Below are 18,651 nucleotides of genomic sequence, written 5' to 3'. Positions count from 1 at the left end.
GAGCGACCCTCCCCTCTTCTCTCACAGCCTCCAAAAACTGGTCTGGAGGAGAATTTGCTGCCTCAGACTATGGAGGCCGAGCAGAGCCCTCCAGATAGAGGAGGGGGAGATCAGTGAGGACCCACTTTTGCCCTCGGGGGCGGGGTGAGAGCACCAGACCAAAAACAGGCCAGGGGACCCTTTGTCCGGCTCTTCTTGGGGTCACAGACCCCCAGCTAGAATGGGGAGCCCTTTGCCCATCTGGTGGCTCAACCCTGTTCAATATCTGCACTCTTTGGAGGGAAGGAAACGACTTTTCCTGCCCAAGGGTTCTGTGTGAGTCTGCTTCCTATGCCAACAGGCGTCAGGGAAGAGTTTTCGCGGCTTCCCCGCCATGCGCAGCCTGGGCTGCTGGTTAGTGCGGCAGCCACCCACCCCCCAAGGGCTGCGTGAGGCAGACAGGAGCCTGGTCCTGGCACTACCAGCCACTCCCCGGGGCTGCCCTTGAAGAAGAAGAACCGAGTCACTTCCCAGCCTGTGCCAGGCAGGGCACCGACTCCCCGCTCCCTGCCCGCCCTTGCCAGGCGCCACAAGGGCAGGGCAGGGCCAAGGGCAGGGCCTGGGTGGCCAGGAGAGGCAGCCAAGGCTGGGAGGGAGGGAGGGAGGGTGCCAGGGGGGGCATCCGGCCAGCCCCTCAGGGCATTCCCCCTCCCTCCCAGCTCTTGTGGGGCAGGAGCACAAGGCCAAGCTGAGAAATATGTGAGGGGTCTCTCTCACTCTAGGAGGCCTCGCTCCAGCTGGGGAGCCCCACTTAATCTGGGGGGCTTGTATCCAAGCTTCCATCTGGGTTCAAGGGCCTTCCTGCCCGCCCCCCCCCCGAACTAGCAGCATTCAGAGGTAGACTGCCTGTGGCCTTGGAAGCTCCCTTTAGCAAGTTTCCTAGGAACCCTCGTTTGCAAAGGGTGCTGGGAGTTGTAGCTCTGTGCAGGGGGCAGTTCCCAGGCTTATTTGGGTGGGTGTGCCAGCAGTCCTCCCCCTTCACAGATTTCAGCCCCTAAGCCGGAGTCTCACCCAGCCGGCCTCTGTTGCTGCAGGAAGGCTTCGTGGCAGCCTTGGCCAATGCGGCGCCCTCTGAGCATTTCCAGCTCCCAACCGTCTGAGCCAACGCAGTCGAATGATGCAGCAGCTGATGGGAGCTGCCAGCCCAGAGCATGTGAAGAGTGCCCAGTTGGCCAAGGCTGCCTTAAGACTCCAAGGTGCCTTCTCCTTCCTTGGACCAGGGATTCTCTGAGCATGCGCAGTGGGTAGTGGCTTGCTGCTCTTCTCTGACTCACAACGCATTAGGACAGGCATAGGCAAACTCCAGCCCTCCAGATGCTTTGAGACTACAATTCCCATCATCCCTGACCACTGGTCCTGTTAGCTAGGGATGATGGGAATTGTAGTTCCAAAACATCTGGAGGTCTGGAGTTTGCCTATGCCTGCATTAGGAGCAGAAGAAGGGATGGTTACCCGGACAGAGACTGGGTCCCAGCCTCCCCCTTCCTAAAAAAAGGAAAGTCTTTCTTTATGCAGCACATGGTTAGACTGTGGAACTCCCTCCCACAGGAGTCAATGATGGGAGAGAGCTATTGGATGGCTCCTAGCCCTGGTGACTCGACTCTGCCTCCCCGTGGCTGGGATTCGCAAGAGGGTGTTACGGCTAAAATCTGGGTGCGGGGTTACTCTGCCACCCAGCTCATCGGACTAAGTCCGTGGGTCCCTGCGGAAGAAAATGAGCTCAGCCGGACGCAGGAGCAAACTGCAGAAGATCCAAGTTTATTGCGCAACAGGTTCAAGGCGAGATTGAACAGCGAGAAAGGGGTGACATGAACTTTTGAAACTCCCTCCATGTCCCAGAATACAGTGCAAAATACATCCCAGTTACATCATGAATACATTAAGGAGAGGTTGGGTTACACAGATTAACATATGGAGGAGGGAGGGGGGAATATGCAGAGCTGGAGATATGCGCAGATAAGCACATCCTGAGAAGACAATGGTCCATGTACACGTAGTCTGTCACCTGGCATCGCCTGGAGGAAGGGTTTGGCAGAGTGATTTTGACTGGATTACTTGAGAGATTATGGAGGACAGGGGAGGGGTGATGGAGTCCTAGAGAAATTGAGCAAATATATTGTAGTGAAGAAGACATGCCCCCCCCCTTCCGTAACAGTCCCCCATTCTGAGATAGATTTGCATTAAAGTTCTGTAAGAACTTGCAAATCTTTTCTCCGCACCCTAAATCTCGGTGAATGGGATGTGTGGCTTTATGCAAACCTGAAAGGGACTTGCAAGCCATGCCTCTTACGGTCATTTGCAAGTATAGCAGTGCAGGTAGCTGCATATAGGGTATTATATAAAAGAACACCTCTTGTATTTTGTTGCTAAATTACTTGTGGCATTCTAACACTTTGGGAGAGACCATTTACTCAATAGTGTTCTATGCTTTACACCTAGCAAGAAAGGTCCACTAATGACTGAAAAATGCAGTTGGTGTTTTGTCCTTCGCCATTTTTGTGTATTTCTCAGGTGTCAAGCTAGCTCTTCTGTGGTCTCACACTGACATAGTGCTACAGCAACACATCCTGTCTGTTGAGTCCCCTCAGGGCTTTCAATTTACCATGTCGCCTGGCATTCACCATAGCTGGCACAGGTTTGGGCATCTCGTGAGGGAGAGGTCTTCGCCTTGGCCTTTAGCTATGGGATTTTATTATAGGCTGTGGTCTGGCACCCACGGGAAGTTGCTCACTTGCACTTAAAGGACCAAAAAGCTAATTGCAGCCTGGATACACGTGCCCAATTCCAGTAGAGTCCAATTTGAATTTATCTTGCCCCGTGGTTCTCAACTTTCAAAACCAATATGTTAAAACCAAAGCCATTCTTTAAGGGGGCATTTGTCCAAATGAGTCAATTTAACTCTATAAGGGACCATTCTTGCTACATCAAGGCATATACACGTTTCTTGTTATCAATAATAATATAACATATGGTAGTCGTGTCCTCAAATAAATAAATAAAATTTGGGACATGATCTACACCCAATTTCATCTGGCATCCTAAAACATCTCAAATAATAATAAGGAGCGTTGCTTCAAATCTACCTGATAAAATATGGTTCTGATAATAATACTTGGTTGTGGTTAGATTAATTTCACAGCTATACGGGAAAACCAAGATTAATAAGTAAATAAATACAGAACAATTGCTACTTGAAGACAGTACTGAATATGCAAGAGATGCAGAGAAGTCATAGAAAAGATTTGGAATAGTTTTCTGGAACAGAAAGAAAGAAATAGTAAAAATCTGGGAACTTCATGTATAGAAAAACATTAAATACATAAATAAATAGGTAGGGAAGGTTGGACTCTGCAGAGTGCCAGGTGGGACAAGGAAATATGATCACCAGTTGACTTAATCTAAATATAGTCTGTTCTATTGGAAAGCATTGTAATATATGGGAATCCTCCATGAAAAACTTGGGTGTAAGCCATATCCTTCTGCTGTTCATAGTTATGTATCCTACATTATACAGAAACAATTACACACAGAAATTTTTCTTTGTGGAGATAACACATTATCAGACACACTTCAGCATTCCTACATAATAACACATAATACACAAAACGTACAAATTATTAATTCTACACTATATCTTGAGGCAATAATGTGATCTTGAGGCAATTCTTGCTGCTTTTACATGTATTTCCAAACTTGGCGCAAGGGCATTTCCTTCAAAATCCAATTAGTCAGTTTCTCAAGTCTTTTATGGGAAGAAATTGTGGTCACTGTGATGCATTGGCAGGTTGCTTAGCTGGTGAGGAGATGGTCTTAGTATTTTGGTCTCCCGCAAAGCATCCTTTGGAAATAGGCCTGTAGGATCTGAAGACATAATTAGTTGTTGTTTTTTCCTTCTTTTCTTTTTAAGGAGGAAGATAATAGTCAAGAAAGGAGAGAATATTCTAAAATTTTCTTCTTGGGAGGCTGTAAATACAAACTCATAGTTAAGCATTTTACCTATTTGAATATTATAATCATTTACATTTAATTTCCTTCACTTAGTTTGGCTGTGGAAGAAACGAAGGGACAAAGCCTTTGTTAATTTGAACACAATTGGCAAATTGTTAAACATTTTGCTTATGTGGGTCCGAATTCTCTTCACTATCCTGTTTGAAAGGGAAATTTTTTTATTTCCTGTGAAAATCTGTCAGGAATGCTGTTCCTATAATGCATAGGTATATAGTACTCACAAAACCAAACGAGATAAAAGACAAGCTCAGTGGGAAAACTGTGAAAAGAATTTTGCATGTTAGATTGGGGAACTGCTCAAGAGAGGAACTCACAGTGGGAGTGCTTTGATATTTACCTGTGAAAAGAATTTGGCATGTCCAGTACTTAACTCTTTTGTCTTAAGTAGCCCCTGGAGCAAAACACATTAAGGATGATTTCCCTCAATGGTTCCAAGTTTTACATAAGGAAATTTGTATAGGTTTCACGCTCTCCAAACCTTCTCTCTCCCCCCCTCCTTTCTCTCGCTCTCTCTTTTTTGTAAGCTGATCTAGCCTCTGTGCATGTGCAGAGTTCATGTCTCAGCAAACCTTTTATACCATTGAAAATGTTGCATCTTTTGGCTCAATTAGAATAAGGAAGGGAAAGGTAAGGGGTAGATTTTAAAAATAGGGTTAGATTTTAAAACAAAAAAGAGAAACTCAGCAATTTAAGTATTCACCAAAGCTAGCAATTTCAGCCCAAGCAAAAGGAGTGCTTCCTTTATGTACAGGAAAGGGCTATCATTATTGGTCATTTTATCTGGTCATTCGCGGAACAATCAACCGCTCTCTTATTTATGAGTAAAAATGGCCAGAGAGTTAGAATTCATAGGATTTTTTTAACATTCTCAGTCATTTCAGCCTTACCATTTGCAGACAAATTTTACTGCCCTTTATTTACAGGATTGGTCAAGGCTAATTCTACTTAACTATATGAATTTTTATGTGCTTAAACTTTTAATAGACTTTTAAGTTTGACTTTTTTAAAAAAATAATAGACAAAACGATAAACACTGTAATCACTTAAATGCCTGATATCACCAGTTCTGCTTCAAACATCATGGCTTCACCTCACACCTTTTAAAAAACAAAGAGCAAATCTGGGCTGAATTTCAACTCATCAGCCACAAATTGGGAAAGTTGAAAAGGACCTGGGGTCATCTAGTCCAACCCTAAAATACAGGGTTCATAGCAAGATTTGTACTACCAGAAACACACACTGTCAGGGGTTCAGGAGCAGAGACGCAGAGAAGGGAGGAGACAGAGAGCGAGGGGGAGGAATACGAAGGAAGGATGAGTGGGGATGACGACCCGAGATCACCGAGCCTGTCCAGTGAGTCCGAGGATTCCCAGAAGGGAGCGCCAGCGGTCAGAGCAAGGGGGGAAAGCAGGGGGACACCCCAGGAAGAAGGGTCCAGAGAGGGATCAGAGAGCAGCAGTTGGAGATCGGGACCCACGTGCCCAGCCGGGAGCAGCGGGGAGAAAGGGGACCAGACATCGGGTTACGGAGGCTTTCAGCAGGAGGGAGGGCATGAGTCAGGAGTAGTCACGCCCACCTCGGGGAGCGACGAAACGATCAAGAGGAAGGTAGAGAGTTGGGCGCGCGCGCCAAGTTCAAATGCAGCGGAAGCTGGCGCAGTAAGCAGCCCGGAGAGTGAGCCAGGTCCCAAAGCCCGCCGCAAGGAGGCGGAAGGGTCAGGGGGGTCCGCGTCAGAAGAGAGTAGGAAAGAAGAGACCACGGGGGGCAGAAGGACCCAGAGACGGAGGGAAAGGCGCAGGAGGTGGAGCAAGGCTAGGGTATTAAGCTGGTGTGCTAGAGGCGGAGACTCAGACGGGTCTTCGCCGGTCTGACATAGAAGACGTGGGGCTGCACATTGCAGTTTGGAAATGGAACCTGTAACCCAATAAGGACTCTTTTAACGTGAACGCTGGCTAACGTGGCCCTATGTGAGCTGGGACTGGGTAGCAGCCCTGACACACACATACTTATGTACACAGACACAACTGGAGAAGAGATCACAAGCCATGCGCCTATCATGTACTAAGGAAGAGGAAAATAAAAGTACCCAATTCTATACAGAACCCTTTTAGCAGATCTTGAAGCTAGTTTGAGTGAGAGTTTACTTCCTTAGACTAAAGAGTGCAAGTTCCTATAGAAATTATCTTTAAAGGAATATTGAAGTGAACATTTTTCCTAAGATAGGGAGAGGATCTCTTATAAAGCATAGTTAAAACAGCCATAGATTTGATGTGAAAGGAATACAAAAGTGAACAATTTTTCCTGAACTTGCAGATGAATAGTAAGCCTAATCTATGCCCCCCCCTGCAGTTTCCTTTAAAGGAAGCTTACTCGGGAGTAAATTTACCTGGCACAGAATAAGAAGGAGAAGGAAAAAAAAAACCTGAAAGAGACAGAATGAAACAAGGGGGGGCATTTTCTAAGAAAAGAGGCCAGGAAGTCTTGTAGAGACTGATATCAGGAGCCTTACAATAACTCTTCTGTCCAACCAAATCAAAGTTAAAACTGGACTCACATAATTTTCTTAGAAGGAACACCATACTTTCATAGGCATATGCTTAATGAAGTACATACACTGCATTTTAGCTTGAGAGAGCAGTTGGCTCAACTAGGCTTTTGCAGCAGAAACATTAGGTTATCAGCACCTTCCAAAATAAGACTGTAGACTCGCAATCTCAAAAGTTGGGGCAAAGCAAGAGGTGGGGTAAACATTTGCACACTTCATTCTCATCTTCTCTTATTTAGGACTGCTAAGATCCAGCATGACTTCCTTAGATTTAAATTTTGAAGCAAGCTTGCAGTTTAAACTATGCACACTTAAGAAAGGCAGTCTGCCAGAGACAGAAGGAACAGACAACACACATAACGGACAACATGTAAACATACATATTCTCATATATGTATTAACAGACAACACACATAACAGACAACATGTAAACATGTAAACATATATATTCTCATCCTTTAGTTGGTTATTGCAAGGAGTTGGGCCACTACCTTTGGCTTCATTAAGTGAAATTAGTAGGAAGGTCCCACATGGTTTTATGAGCCTCCTTGCCTCTTCAAACACACCACCAGGTAATCAGACTGGTAGGGCTCACAACGCTTGGTTGACTGGGTACCCCTTTATAGATGCATGCGTTGCTGTTGTTGCTTTTTTGCTTTTTGCTTTTTTTGGGGGGGTGTCTGGGATAGAGAAGGGGGAAAGAGAGGGGCTGATTAGGATTGGTATGTCTAGGGGTTTGGTATGCTTAGTACAGGGACGTATAGTAAAGAGGAGAAGGGGCTTCTAGTTGCCTGGCAACTTCCTTAGTGGGTTTTAGAGAGCTCTAGCTATCCGGTTCCTTGCGTTCCCTTTCCTATTTCCTTATTTCCTATTTCCTTATTTCCTTATTTCCTTATTTCCTATAACCTGGGGTCTCTTTCCACTCTGCCGGTCCTGCCCAATTCCTCATGGGCTATCCCTCCTGGCAACCTCCTACCTATCGTCACATCTCAGGAAAAGGGGCCCTACTGGCGCCCGCGCTATGCGGTGCCAGATCGGGTGGTCCCTGGATAGAATTTCGAACTGAAAATCCCCCTTGCTTTTGGAAGCGGGCTCACGCACGATACACGTGTTACGTGGCACCGACCAGTGTGGCTGGGATTGGGATAGAAAGCCAGACCCCTTCCTGCCCCCTCCGTAAGGGCGCTCGGGAAGTTCGGAAAGAGAGCTCCAACCCCTTGCTTTCAACTGGGATGCCCGTTGCAGAGAGTCGGCTGTCTTTCCAAGCCGGGTCTCTCCGTCTTACTTTCGGACTCCCAATTGGTGCGGCTGGCTGGAGATTTTAAGGAAAAGAGATAGAGCTCAGAACCCCCCTTTCGGGTTGAGCAGCGGTCCACGGTCTCTCTCACTAACCGGACCAAGAGAAAGGCAAGAAGGAGCGATAGAGAGGAGGGCAGAGAATTCAGTTGCCAGGAGATTCCACCCCCTTCCCACCAGTGCACTGGATTTTCCTTTTTCCTTATACTCACGCGTCTTCTATGATGATCCCGGGATCGATGAATAAGCCGGCTGGATCCCTCTTTTGCTCCCCGGCTGAACTCCTAGGGCTTTCGATTACCGCCCAGAAGATGGCTGGGGGTCCAAAAGGATCTTCCCAGGCAAAATGGCCTGGAGCCGGCTGAAGATTTCGGGGCCCCCAGTCAGCAGCTTGGGAGAACCACAAGCCCCACGTTGGGCGCCAACTGTTACGGCTAAAATCTGGGTGCGGGGTTACTCTGCCACCCAGCTCATCGGACTAAGTCCGTGGGTCCCTGCGGAAGAAAATGAGCTCAGCCGGACGCAGGAGCAAACTGCAGAAGATCCAAGTTTATTGTGCAACAGGTTCAAGGCGAGATTGAACAGCGAGAAAGGGGTGACATGAACTTTTGAAACTCCCTCCATGTCCCAGAATACAGTGCAAAATACATCCCAGTTACATCATGAATACATTAAGGAGAGGTTGGGTTACACAGATTAACATATGGAGGAGGGAGGGGGGAATATGCAGAGCTGGAGATATGCACAGATAAGCACATCCTGAGAAGACAATGGTCCATGTACGCATAGTCTGTCACCTGGCATTGCCCGGAGGAAAGGTTTGGCAGAGTGATTTTGACTGGATTACTTGAGAGATTATGGAGGACAGGGGAGGGGTGATGGAGTCCTAGAGAAATTGAGCAAATATATTGTAGTGAAGAAGACATGCCCCCCCTTCCGTAACAAGGGGAAGAGGCTCCCGTAAGGGGCATCCGGCAGGCAACTGGGGGGGGCAGGACTGGGGGGGCTCTCCTTCCGTGGAGGTTAGACTAGATGACCCCAGGTCCCTCTCAGTGATAGGCTGCTCGACCACATGGGGCCTGGCCCCGATCCCCTTCTTGCCGGCCTCCCTGACCCCCACCTCTCTCTCTCTCTCTCTCTCTCTCTCTCTCTCTCTCCCTCTGCAGGCTCCCGTCCCCGCCTGCAGATGGCGCTCTTCTCGCAGTGCCTGGAGCCCATGGGCTTCCTGCAGTCGCTGCGCTCCCTGGCGCTGGGCGCGGCCTCGCTGCTGCGGGGCTCGGCGACCCCGGAGGAGGTGGCCTTCGTCCGCCGTGAGCTGGCGCTGCTGGAGCGCGACCTGGCGGCTGGGCCGGGGCTGGCGCTGGACGGCGCGGGCGAGCTGGGCGCCTGCGAAGACGGCGTGTCGGTGGCCTTCGAGCAGCTGGCTCTGGCGGCGCGCGCGTCCGGCACGGCGTCGGCGGCGCGCGAGGCTGAGCTCTTCGTGGCCGCGTGCACGCGCGAGAAGCTGGAGCGACGCCTGCTGGCCGCCTGGCGGCGCGTGCAGGGCTGCGGGGTGGCGGCGGCGCAGCGCCCGGTGCTGGAGCGCGCCGTCGAGGCGCACCGGCCGCGGAGGCCCCAGATGGCGGGCGTGTGCCAGAAGCTGAACGCGCTGCTGGGCGCCGGGCTGCTGTGCCTGCTGTGCCAGGCGGGCCTCACCCAGCGCGACCCGGCGCTGCTGCTGGCAGGCTGGGAGGAGCGCGTGGGCGCCACGCACCGGCGCATGAAGGAGGCGCTAGCCGCCTGCGCCCGCTACTTCCCCGAGCAGGCGCGCCAGGACGTCGAGCAAGCGCTGGCCGAGGTGCCCCCCGCGGGGGCGGCAGCGGCGCCCCCCAGGCCGGCCCAGCTGGCATCCAGCGTCCTGCGCAAGCTGGAGGAGAACTACGACTGGCTGCGCTGGGCGGTGATGGCCTGGCAGGAGGGCGGCGGCGAGGAGGAGGAGGAGGTGCTGGCGCAGGGCAGCTTCGTGGCCGCCCGCGCCCCGGGGGGGCTGCACGTGGTGGCCTGCTACGGGGAGAGCCCCGGCGCCCTCGACCGCGCCCGCACCCACCAGCTGATCGGCGAGCTGGAGTGGAAGCTGCCCAACCCGCCGCCCGAGGTCTACGCCAGCCTGGAGGCCGAGCCCGCGCGAGCCGCCGGCTACCTGGCCCGCCGCCTGCTGCAGAAGCTGGTCGAGGGCCTGGGGCCCGGAGTCAGCCTCCTGGTGGTGCCCGGCAAGCTGGAGATGAGGAGCAGCTTCCCGCAGGCCGCCAGCCTCCGCCACGAGTACCGCCACCGCCTGGCCTCGGGCACCGTCTGCATCTTCGGCTGAGCCCCGCCGAGTGGCCCATGGGAAGCCCCCGAATAAAAGGCCCTTTTGCTACGCCCGGCCTGGTCTCTTGCACCCTCCCACGCTGATACTGAATCGGGGTCCATCTGGCGCCGTATTCCCTGCACTGACTGGCAGCAGCAGTGCCCCTGGGGTCTCTGCCGGCCCTTCCTGGCGAGGCCACCGTTCAAGTTTGAACCCAGGACCCTCCCCTGCCCAGAGACAATCCAGACCTGGCTGCTCTCTCAGCTCAGGGGACTCCACATCCAGAGGGGAGGGGGGGATTCAGTCCCATTCCCACAAATGCAGGTTGCCCTGGGAGGGGGCAGTGGCGTAGCGTGGGGGGTACAGGGGGGCCCGGCCGCACCGGGCGCAACATCTGGGGGTTAGGGTTAGGGGGCGCAAATCCACGGGTTAGGGGGCGCAAATTACTTGCCTTGCCCCAGGTGCTGACAACCCACGCTACGCCACTGGGAGGGGGCAGTCTCTGGCACAGGAACCCGACTTGACCCAAACCTTTTGCAATGAGGAAGGCCAGAGGCGGACTGGGAAAGGGAGAGGGGGCGACTCTTGCTGGGATGAAGGTGCAGCAAACACATCACCTGGAAGCCCCCTCCGCCCCTGACCCAAGAGATCAGCTGTAGCCCCCCCCCAACACACAGGCAGACGGTGGGCACCAGGCAGAGGCTTTTATTGGGTGCAGGTGGGTGGGGGCTCCTGGGGAGGAGCGTGGGAGCTGGGGGGTCACCTCAGGGCAGGAAGGGGCCCTGAATCAGAATCTATTATTACGGTCACAGACCAGTTCCGGGTCACTTACAATATCAGGAAAATCATAAAACACAACAGGGGTACAATATAAGGGTATAAGAGAGATAATTCAGATATAGCGGCAGTTAAAAATATATATTAAATTTTGATCACTAAAATATAACCTACAATTATCATTTAAAACCTTAATCATTTTGGTAGTACAGCTTGTTCCCTAGGTTTTATGGCAGTCGCACAGAGGAAGGGGCCCTGCTATTCATGTCTGGGGAGCGGGGTGTGGGGCCCCCCCTTGCTCCTTGCCATGGGGCACCAGAAAACATCCGCAGCCGTGTTCTGGGCAGGCACGGGCCCCGGGGCCCCCAGGAGATGGTCCACATTCCTATAGTGGTAGAAGTTGGGCCCCTGGAAAAGGAAGACCCCCTGGGCGGTGCAGAAGGCGCTGTCCACGTGGTGGTGGGGGGTGGCCAGCGCTGGGCCTGGCAGGCGGGGGCTCCTCCGCAGGTCCACCAGCTTCATGGAGTTTCCTGGGGGGAGGAATCAGGTCAGGCCCCCGGGGGTGCCAGTCCCTGGAGCTGCCTGCAGAGCCCCCAACCCTCTTCTCCCTGCCCCCACCCCTCAACCACGCAGGGCCGTTCTGGGCCTCTGGAGGGAGAAGACCCCCCCTCGCCTGGCCAGAGACCCCACCCAGAAGTGAGTGGCCATCTCCTGCCCACAGACGCGGCTGTGCCTGCCTGCATGTGAGAAAGCAGCCTGCCTGGGACTCTTGCCCGGCAGCGGGCTGGACTGGATGACCACTGGAGGCCCCTTCCAACTCAGCCATTCCAGGATTCCCAGGCCTGGGGGGCTCAGCGGGTCTTGCTTTCCTCGAGAGGAGTCCCCTGGAAGCTGCCCGACGGCAAGGGAGACCACTGCTCCATCTCCTTCAGTGCTGTCTGCACAGGCTGGCAGCTGCTTCCCAGGCTTTCAGGCTAAAGCCTTTCCTATCCATATGTGTGGAGCTATGGCCCTCTTTCCTGGCACTGAGCACCCCCCGCAATGCACCTGGGTCTAAGCACCTCCCGCTTTGCAGAATGAGGCCCTCCCCACCCCAAATACCTTGAAAGACGTAGAGGTGGCTGGCATGAGGGCAGGTGAAGGCCGCATCCACGCCCGGCAGCCCCAGCTCTTCCTGCAGAGGCCGGGGGTAGCCCTCCACGCGGCTGTAGCCAGAGCCGGCCCGGAAGATGGTGACCTCAGAGCCCTGCGGGCGAGAGCAGGAGGGGGAAGCCGCCAGTCCCACAGGGTGGGGGGCCCCAGCCGCCTCCCAGCCCCTCAGGCCCCTTCCGCCTTCTGGCTCAGCTGGAGGCCTCTGACTAAGGCCAGCTGCAGGGAATGGCAGGCGGGGAAAGCGGCTGCTGCCTGGCAGGGGTGGGATAGAGGACCTTTGGGGGTCCCTGCCTTCCAACTCTTCACTTCTGGGATTCTGCGCTGAGCTGGGGTCCCCCTCGGGGGGCTTCCCATAATGGCTGCTGTGGGGGCAGCAGGCAGGACTGGGTGGGCCCCCTTTGGCCTCAACCAACAGCCAGGCTTCTCTGGGAGGGGGAGTTTCACTGAACAAAAGGCCCCCCCTCCCCAAATAAAATCATAGCTGCATTTCTGTTCCCCAGTTGCACCATGGGGGTGTCCAGTTTTGAGCCTCCCTATGGGAAGTGTGGTGGCAGGTGGTGGTAAGAGATGGGCAGGGGCCAGAGGCTTAATACTGGGGGGGGGGGACCTGCCTTCTGGTGGGCAAAGGAAGAGGAATCCCTATGTAGAGGTTCATTCATCCTATGAGAGGTTAGGGACCCTTGAGACTCCACGGCTCCCTCAGGCCTCTTAGGCCCCATATTCTGGCCAGACCACAGAGATGGGGGACAGAGCTGACCCCTGCCCTCTCCAGGGCTGGCACCCGTTCCCATATTCCTCCTGACAAGGGAGGTGTATCTTCCCTCCCCCCCCCCCCCAGCTGCCCTGCCCCCCATACCTGGATCAGGTAGAATTTGTCCTCCCAGCTGAAGGCGGCGTCCACGTCCCCCTCCAGGCCCTTCCAGGTGTGGCTGAGAGGCCAGGCATGCCAGCCGTCGCGCCAGGAGTCCACGCGGAGATACTGCCCCCCTGCCAGGAGGGGAAATGGAGGGGGGCTTCATGCCTCCAGCTCCCTGGGGTGGGTGGGCAGCCAGCCACCATTTAGGTTCCAGTTGAGGGTCCCCAACCTCCCCGGGTCTACGAGAGTGGAAGGGGAGCCCCCCAACCCTCGCCCTCCCATCTCAGCCTGGCCCAGCCCCCTCCTCTGCCCACTTCCAGTGACAGCGAGCCCCCTGTTGCCCTGCCCCCATAATGCCAGGGGTCCCCGCTTGCTCACCGCGGAAGGCATAGATGCGCCCCGAGTCGTCCGAGGAGAAGGCTTGGAAGGGCTCCCCACTGCAGGGGTCCATGGCTGCCCTGAGGGTGGCATTGGCCTGTGCCTCGTGCCCGTGGCCTGCCAGGGGTCAAGGGGAAGCAAGGCAGAGAGAGAGAGCAGCTGAGAACAGAAACTCCAGGGGGGGATTGGGGCCCTGAGAAACAGCCCTGTCCATGGGCAAAAACAGCTCCTGAATCTGACTGCCCCAGAGCCACAGCCGGTGCCCCAGGAGGGCAAAGGCTGCCCCACTGATCCCCCACCACAGGTGAGACAGTATCCTTGTCTGAAGTCCTTTTCCAGGTGAAGCCCCCCACCGCCGCCCCATCTTCATCCATGCGCAATTTGGCTTGCTCCCCTGAGGGCTGTTTGACAGGGGGGGGCTTGTAGATTCCCCCCACCCCGGGCCCAAAGGCAATTTGGACTGTGAGCAAGTTGACCCAGGGAGAAGCAGCCACAGTCCTCTCGGGCTGCCCCCTGTGCCAAGGCCTGGAGTTGGGCTCCAGAGGGGCCCCCCGCTGAGCTCAGCCCATGCAGCCTCCCTACCCCGGCCTACGGACCGTCCAGGTGGCTGGGCTGCCACAATCTGCCAGGCTGAGTGGGCATCCCAGGGCAGCTGCTCCTTGCTGGCAGGCCCTGCACAGCTGCCACAGCCGGGAAATGCCACTCGGGGAGAAGGGTGCCCACGCCCTGGTCTCCCCAAACCACAGCTCCTCGCAGCCGCCTTTGGCTTCTGTGGACTCTGGCGCAGCACCTCTTGCAGGAGAGGAGGGGCTTTTTGCTTCTGGCACCCCCAGATTCCCTCTTTGCCGTTTCCTCGCATGCAAGACTCTCCCTGACCAGCCCCACAGGGTAGGGAGGCTCAGTGGGGTCTGCGCCTTCTGGCTTGTGGGGGGATAGATGTTCCCTTCTCAGAGCACCCCAAACACAGCAGCAGGGATGTGGGGGAGCTCACCTCTTCCCGGGCAGCGCATGAAGTAGTCCCTGGCATCCCGCGGGTACTTGGGGGGCACCTCGCCCGTGACGGGGTCAAAGCGCAAGAACTGGATGCCCTGGAAGCAGTAATAGCGCTCCAGCCAGCGCACGGCAGAGGAGCAGTTGGCCACGGCCGGCCAGGAGCGCTGCTTCACCATCCCGGTGGCCAAGTCGTAGGAGAAGACCAGGGGGCCTGCGGGAGACAGAGCAGAGAAGGGGGGTCAGCGGCTGCCGCCTCCATGCAAGCCAGGCAAACAGAGAGTCCTAGAATTGCTGAGTTGGAAGGGATCCCCAAGGGGCATCTAGTCCAACCCCCTGCAGTGCCCCAGTGCCCTGGTCTCCCATCCAATGGAAACCAGACCGGACCCTGCTTAGCTTTGCCAATGTGCCGGCAGTTCTACTGCTGCACCACTAGGAGGCGCTCATGCTCGGGTCCCTTGTTGAGTGTCTGGCTGGCGGCTGCGAGAAGAGGGTGCTTGGCCAATGGGATCCTTTGGCCTGATCCAGCCACAGGCCGGCTCTCCTTCTGACCTCTTTTGTGACACTCACTGGGTGTTTGGTGGAGGGCAAGGGGAACCATGGGGCAGGGTCCAGGATGCTCAGATTACTGCCACCAGATGTAGGAGTGATGTAGTTTTGGGGGGGTGTAACCTGGGGATGAGCAGCTAATAAATGTTTGGGTTCTCTTTTGTTCGGGGCTTCCATCCTGTTCCACCTGGTGGCAGGTGGGAGTCCTGTCGCGACAGTCTTCAATCCAGACCAATTTGCTCTGCTCTTCCTGGCCGGTGTCCTTCTTTTTTGTCCAAGGAAGCCTCAGATTTCTCCGTTCACAGGGGAGGCGGCTGCCCAGAGTGAGCTCTGTCCTATCGCAATAGCTAGAATCTACGCTGGTCCCCAAATCCAGAGGCTAGAATTGAAAAGTGTTTCCTTGGCTCTGTGGATTGTTCAAAAGGTGCTTCTTCCTCACCTGGGTGACCAACAAGGTGGCGCAGAGCTGGATTCTCCCCACACTGGGAGGCGCATGGCCCTCTGCTGGGGGGGGGGCTTGACCTCTGGGGTCCCTTCCCCCGCCAGGACCCCCTTCTTCCCAGGGGCATCTGGCCCTCCTCCTGAGCCCCCCCAGCCCCCCAGGAGACACGATCCCGCTCACCCTTGAAGAAGAGGACGGTGGGGGCCGCACACTCCTTGGGGTGACACTCCACAGCGGCATCCAGGGGCCCAGGCACCCCTCTGAACTCTTCCTCAATGCGCCGGGGGAAGCCGGGCCTCAGCTTGCCCTGGGCATACGCCCAGACCCACGGGCCCTGCAGGGAGACCAGGGCACACCCTCCATCTCAGCCGAGGACCACAGGGCAGCCCCCCCGCCTCCCTTCCCCATGGGTGGGGCAGCTCAGTGGGAGAGAGAGGCCACCCACCCCACTTGCCTCCGCACCCTGCCCCTGGCAGCCCCCAGTCCCCGTCCCCACAGCACTGGGGTGCCCCACACCTTCCCATCCAGGGCACAGAAGCACCCCTGGCTGGGAGCGCCCTCCTGCCTTGCAGATCCGCTGCCCCAGGGAAGGTTAGGGGTTCTTTGGTTGGGGGCAGTCACCCCCTGGCCCCCACCTGGAAGAGGTAGACGTTGTCGTGGACGGCCGGCTGGTCCAGGTGGTGGATCCTCAAGGCGGCATCGAGGGGCCCCTGGATCTGGGGCCAGGAGGCGTTGAGGGGCTCGGCCGGCCCACTGAAGCCCTTCCAGACCACGTCCCCTGGGGAGGAAGGGGAGGCTCAGGAGGAGGCACCTGCTGGGGCCCACGGCTGAGCCCCAGGGGGGTGGACCTGGCTTCAGCAGCCCCTAGGGAAGCATCCTGAGGGTGGCATCCTGACCTTCCTGGGCCCACATCTCACAGAGACCTCCCCATAGCAACCCCTCGGCCAGCGCACCCGACCCCCTCCTCACACCATGGGAAGAAAGGGGGGTGAAGGCAGTGGTGGAGGGGGGCAGAGAGCAGACGGGGGTGTGGCTGATGCGTGTCACGTCCTGTGGGCGTGGAGCACCGCCTGCGGGGGCATGGCAGCCAGCCGGGGGGGGCAGCCGTGATGGCACCCCATCGGGATTGTGCACTGCCCCTGCAGCCCTGTTCCTCCGCCAGTGGGTGCAGGGAGACGGGTGCGAGATGCAGACTACCTTTGAAGAAGAGCATGTTGCCTCTCTCGTCCAGCGTGATGGCGTCAAAGCCTTCCTCGTTGGCACAGCGCCTGGCGGTCTCTGGAAGAAGCAGAGAACATCGCGATAGATCACCAGCTAACCATCGCGATACGCCAATATCTCACGGGGTCTGAGATAAGGATGGGGCTATGGAGAGGCCCTGGCTGGCTGCATGGCTTTCCCCACACGGTGATTTTTGCATAGCGCACACAAACACATCATTATTCGCGATATATCGCCAGGTCAAAAATGATAAAAGCAAAATCATGATATGGACTTCAAACCAGTTTGGGATGATATATTGATATACCAGCCAGCCCTGTGCCCCCAGAAATGAGAAAAATGCCAAAATGTACCCTCAGAAAGTGGTGGGCACAACCAGTGCCTGTCAGAGGGTTTGTTTGGCTGTGATTCCCACACTTGATGACCCCTGAGTCCCTCCCAGCTTTGCAGCTCTCTGATTGTCTGCAACGCACCAAGCGGGGATGGGGGCAGCCTGGCTGGGAGGGGGGCAGGGAGACAGAAGGGGGTGCCCAGAGCAAAGGAGGAGAAGGTGCCCATTGGCAAAGCCCACCTGTGTCGTTGAGTGGTGGCTGTGAGGCCGAGTGGTGCCAGCTGCTGCCGCCGGTGCCATTGAACTTGCTGCTCCCGTGACCCCTGCCAAACAGAAACCCCCGGTGAGCAGCTGGCCGTGGGGCCCCAGCAGGGATGCTCTGGCGGAAAGAGCCCCAGCCTCAGGTCAGCTCCCGCGAGAGGACATGGGGCACAGTGGATGCTGCTCCAGGGGGGTCTAGGGAGAGAAGACCCCCACGGCAGAGCCACCCCCTCCTCTCCTTGGGCCCAAAAGCTGAGCCCTCCCTCCATCCCCACAGCCTCCTCAACTGACAGGCCTGCAGGCATAAGCAGGTTGCCTTAGTCAGACCACAGATCCATTTAGCTCTATCGTGCTCACACTGGCTGGCAGCCGCTCTTCAGGTGGAGGGTCTGGGAGACTTCTGCCTTTGGGGATTGGATCTGAGACTTCTGCGTGCCAGGCATGTGCTCTCCCACTTAGCCACCTCCTTCCTCCCCTGGGACGAAGGCCCAAACAGAGCCCCCCCCCTGCCCCATTCCTGGCACTCACGGGGGGTGGGCCAGGGCCAGAGCCCAGCTCAGGCAGAGGGCTCCCAAGGGGCTGCGCATGATGTGCTCCAGTCCGAGGCCAGGCCCTGTCACCTCTTATATCAGCAGAGAGGAGGGATTTCCCAGCCCAGGAGAGTTGCACAATCCGCACTCGCCACCCTTAACTCTTTCTGCAAAAGGCCTTCAGGGCGGAGGCTGCCTCTGGGGCACTGAGGGGGGGAGAAGAAGGGAGGCTTACGGGAAAAGGTGTGGGGCTCCTGCCCATTCCAGAGACGTGGGGGAGGGCAAATGTTCGGCCTTGATCTATGGCCGGCCCAAAACAAATACACATGATTTTTTTCTTCATGTAAGGCAGGATTTTAGTTTCTTATTCAAATGCCGAGGCACCTCAGTGCCATCTGCCTGTGCAAGTCTGACTGGCTCATTTAAGACAAGAGAGAAGCTTTCTTCCCAATAACAATGGAACTCACAGATGGAATCCTTATTTTTATAAATATTTATTATTCGCAACGGGAATCTTAGAATCATAGAATCATAGAGTTGGAAGAGACCACAAGGGCCATCGAGTCCAACCCCCTGCCAAGCAGGAAACACCATCAGAGCACTCCTGACATATGGTTGTCAAGCCTCTGCTTAAAGACCTCCAAAGTAGGAGACTCCACCACACTCCTTGGCAGCAAATTCCACTGTCAAACAGCTCTTACTGTCAGGAAGTTCTTCCTAATGTTTAGGTGGAATCTTCTTTCTTGTCGTTTGGATCCATTGCTCCGTGTCCGCTTCTCTGGAGCGGCAGAAAACAACCTTTCTCCCTCCTCTATGTGACATCCTTTTATATATTGGAACATGGCTATCATATCACCCCTTAACCTCCTCTTCTCCAGGCTAAACATGCCCAGCTCCCTTAGCCGTTCCTCATAAGGCATCGTTTCCAGGCCTTTGACCATTTTGGT

General features: G+C 55.4%; 1 protein-coding gene across 1 annotated transcript; it reads right to left on the bottom strand.

Annotated features, from left to right (window-relative positions):
- Window positions 1-10,906: 10,906 nt before the first annotated feature.
- HPX (hemopexin) lies at window positions 10,907-17,795 on the bottom strand. The gene is made up of 10 exons (XM_082219416.1): window positions 17,703-17,795; window positions 17,154-17,236; window positions 16,559-16,639; window positions 15,997-16,139; window positions 15,542-15,695; window positions 14,372-14,584; window positions 13,381-13,497; window positions 13,003-13,133; window positions 12,096-12,240; window positions 10,907-11,524 (listed from the first exon to the last, which is right to left on the bottom strand). The coding sequence occupies exons 1-10, from the start codon at window positions 17,759-17,761 to the stop codon at window positions 11,253-11,255; spliced, it is 1,398 nt and encodes a 465-aa protein (XP_082075542.1). The 5' UTR covers window positions 17,762-17,795; the 3' UTR covers window positions 10,907-11,252.
- Between the last annotated feature and the right edge of the window lie 856 nt (window positions 17,796-18,651).

The sequence above is a fragment of the Podarcis vaucheri genome (assembly GCF_965113315.1).
Source record: "Podarcis vaucheri genome assembly, chromosome: 4".
Taxonomy (NCBI): domain Eukaryota; kingdom Metazoa; phylum Chordata; class Lepidosauria; order Squamata; family Lacertidae; genus Podarcis; species Podarcis vaucheri.
Note: the sequence above shows the minus strand (reverse complement) of the source record. Positions and strands in the feature narration are given on the sequence as shown.

Excerpts from the sequence above, each read along its gene's own strand:
- HPX (XM_082219416.1), bottom strand. The coding sequence starts at position 17,761 with ATGCGCAGCCCCTTGGGAGCCCTCTGCCTGAGCTGGGCTCTGGCCCTG. Across the intron at positions 15,696-15,996 it reads ACAACGTCTACCTCTTCCAG|GGCCCGTGGGTCTGGGCGTA; the intron begins GTGGGGGCCAGG and ends GTCTCCCTGCAG. Across the intron at positions 12,241-13,002 it reads ACAAATTCTACCTGATCCAG|GGCTCTGAGGTCACCATCTT; the intron begins GTATGGGGGGCA and ends TCTCGCCCGCAG.